Here is a 2,370-nt window from a genome sequence, read left to right on the forward strand (position 1 = left end):
ACTGCTGTAGGACAGCACTGCATCCTTTCCCTTCAGACCCAGCCTGTTTCAGGGCACATGCCAGGCTAAGGCACAACCCAGGCACAGCCCAGCAAAGCAGGGCCTGCTGGGGCCCCAAGATTCACTGTCCTCCCGTCACCTGGGCCTTTACCCAACCTCCTCCCTTTTATTGGCAAGCTTCAGGCCACTATGTCGTTCAGCTTCTACCCAAGGGCAGGTGGCCAGGGAATGGACCCCCCGTCCCCCTTCCAAGACTTGGTGTGGTTTCTTTTGTAACTTCAGCCGGAAAGGTCATTAAGATCTCCGAGCAAATTATGACCCAAGACCCTCAATTTATATTATTACATATGCGAACTGCCAACTGTCAAGCTATGGAGAGTGGAGCTTCTTGTGCTGACCTGGTGGGGCGCTTTTGGGAGTGCTCCCCTGATGCAGGACGCCCCGTGAATGCAAAGTGAAGTCTTGTTGGAGTAGAAGGTGAAGCATCAGGAGACCTATGTGCTAGACCAGCTCTGCCACTGACACAGGGAGGGGTTATTCAGTCACGGAGCTTCTTCACTGGCACTGAGGGTGGGCCCTGAGATTCACGGCGTGGGGAAGAGAGTTCTTCAGGAGTGGAAGAAGCTGGTTAGGGAGGGGTGTTAGTTTGCTAGGGTTGCCCTATAAAGGACCACAAACTGTGTGGCTTAAACAGCAGACGTTTATTGTCCCACAGTCTGGAGGCCGGGAGTCTGAGATGACGGCGTCAGCAGGGTTGGTTCCTTCTGCGGGCTGTGAAGGAGAACCTATTGCGGGCCCGTCTCCTAGTTTCTGGCAGTTTGCTGCCATCCTTGCTATTCCTTTGCTTGTGGCAGCATCACCCCAATCTCTGCCTTCATCCTCACATGGTGTTCTCCCATATGCCTGTCTGTGTCCAAGTTTCCCCTTTTTATAGGAACACTAGTCATATTGGGTTAGGGGCCAAACCAACTCCAGTATGACCTCATAACATAGCAGTTAATTATACCTCCAATGACTCTATTTCCAAATACAGTGACATTCTGAGATATTGGGAGTTAGGACTTCAACATACAAATTTGGGGGAATGGGCAAGCTTCTCAAAATATTCCTCCAAAGAGAAGTTCTGGTTAGTCTTCCCTAGAGGCAGGGAGGAGGGGTCGGAAAGCCCCCCCTGGAGACCAGGGGACTTCAATTGCTAGACATTACAAACATGAAAAGAGCATAGTGGTTAAAAGGAAGGGCATCCCCAACTACTGGCATTCGAAACTGCTCGCCTCTCCTCAGGAGACCCCAAAAAGGACTAAATGTTCTCGGCTTCTCTCCCGCTGTGAGCAATGAGGGCCCAGCCCACATGGGGATGAGAGAACCATGATGCAGCCTGTCACCAGTGTGAAGTGGCCCAAGGAAGGAGTTTGGCCCAGATGTGAGTTCTTCAGGAAGTGGAGTCCTTTAGAAAAGAGCCCACGGACAGTCAGAAAGGCAGGAGAGAGGGAAGCCAAGGTCCGACACTGGCAGGGTGTTGCCTTCACCGACATCCTGGAGAATAGTCTCTAACCCTATACTGTCTGCATTTCCTCCACAGGGGGATAAGGGGGCTGCAGGCTCCCCTGGGCTACTCGGCCTCCTGGGGCAGAAGGTGGGTATCGAGGGGCTCTGAATGGCAGGTCCTGTGTAGGGATCTTGGTGGCCATTCCCACCCACATCCCTGGCCCTGCACATCCACACGAACCTAGCATTCGAAGTGCTTCTCCTTGATTGGGGAGAAAGTAGCTGGAACACAGCCAAATTGTTTCAGAGAAGGGAAACATGGGGTACCATACAAGAGGCCCTGACTGATCAAAATATGCCCAGATTTGAAGAATTCTATAACTACGACCTGGTCAAATTTCTTTACACCAGCTCTGCAAATGTGCTCAATGCTACACGAGCTCCATGAGATGTTCCATTTAAAAAATAAATGACTAGATGTCAAATACATTTGGGGAGACTTGTATAAGGTAGGCCCCCTTGGAGAGTCATAGGGCACCTTAACATGTCAGAACTGAGCACCCTGCAGTGAAGGAGCCTGCAAAGCTTCACTTCATTCTGCCTTTCCTAACATTGTTTGTCTACTGGACCCTATTTTTTCACATTTCGAATAATGCCAGTCCCCTGGAGAGGAGTCCATGGAACACACCTGGAGAAACACTGTTCTAGACCCAGATCCTGACGGGTTTCTTGTTTTATCTCTAAACCTGTCCCCCTTCAATAGCCAGCTCCATTCCCTCCTCACATCCCATGACTGGATCAAATCAGGCTGGGCTTCTGAAGGCCTCTGGTCCCCAGCTATCCTGGTGCCCACAGGCCCTTAATGCCTACTTCTTCCACCAC

General features: G+C 51.1%; 1 protein-coding gene across 1 annotated transcript in view; it reads left to right on the top strand.

The window, feature by feature from the left end:
* The window catches only part of COL13A1 (collagen type XIII alpha 1 chain), a 262,813-nt gene that overhangs the window by 223,981 nt on the left and 36,462 nt on the right, over positions 1-2,370 (top strand). The window contains 1 exon segment of the mRNA XM_011372185.1: positions 1,583-1,636. Coding sequence (XP_011370487.1) covers positions 1,583-1,636 — 54 coding nt within the window.

This window comes from Pteropus vampyrus, unplaced genomic scaffold (genome assembly GCF_000151845.1).
Source record: "Pteropus vampyrus isolate Shadow unplaced genomic scaffold, Pvam_2.0 Scaffold202, whole genome shotgun sequence".
Taxonomy (NCBI): Eukaryota; Metazoa; Chordata; class Mammalia; order Chiroptera; family Pteropodidae; genus Pteropus; species Pteropus vampyrus.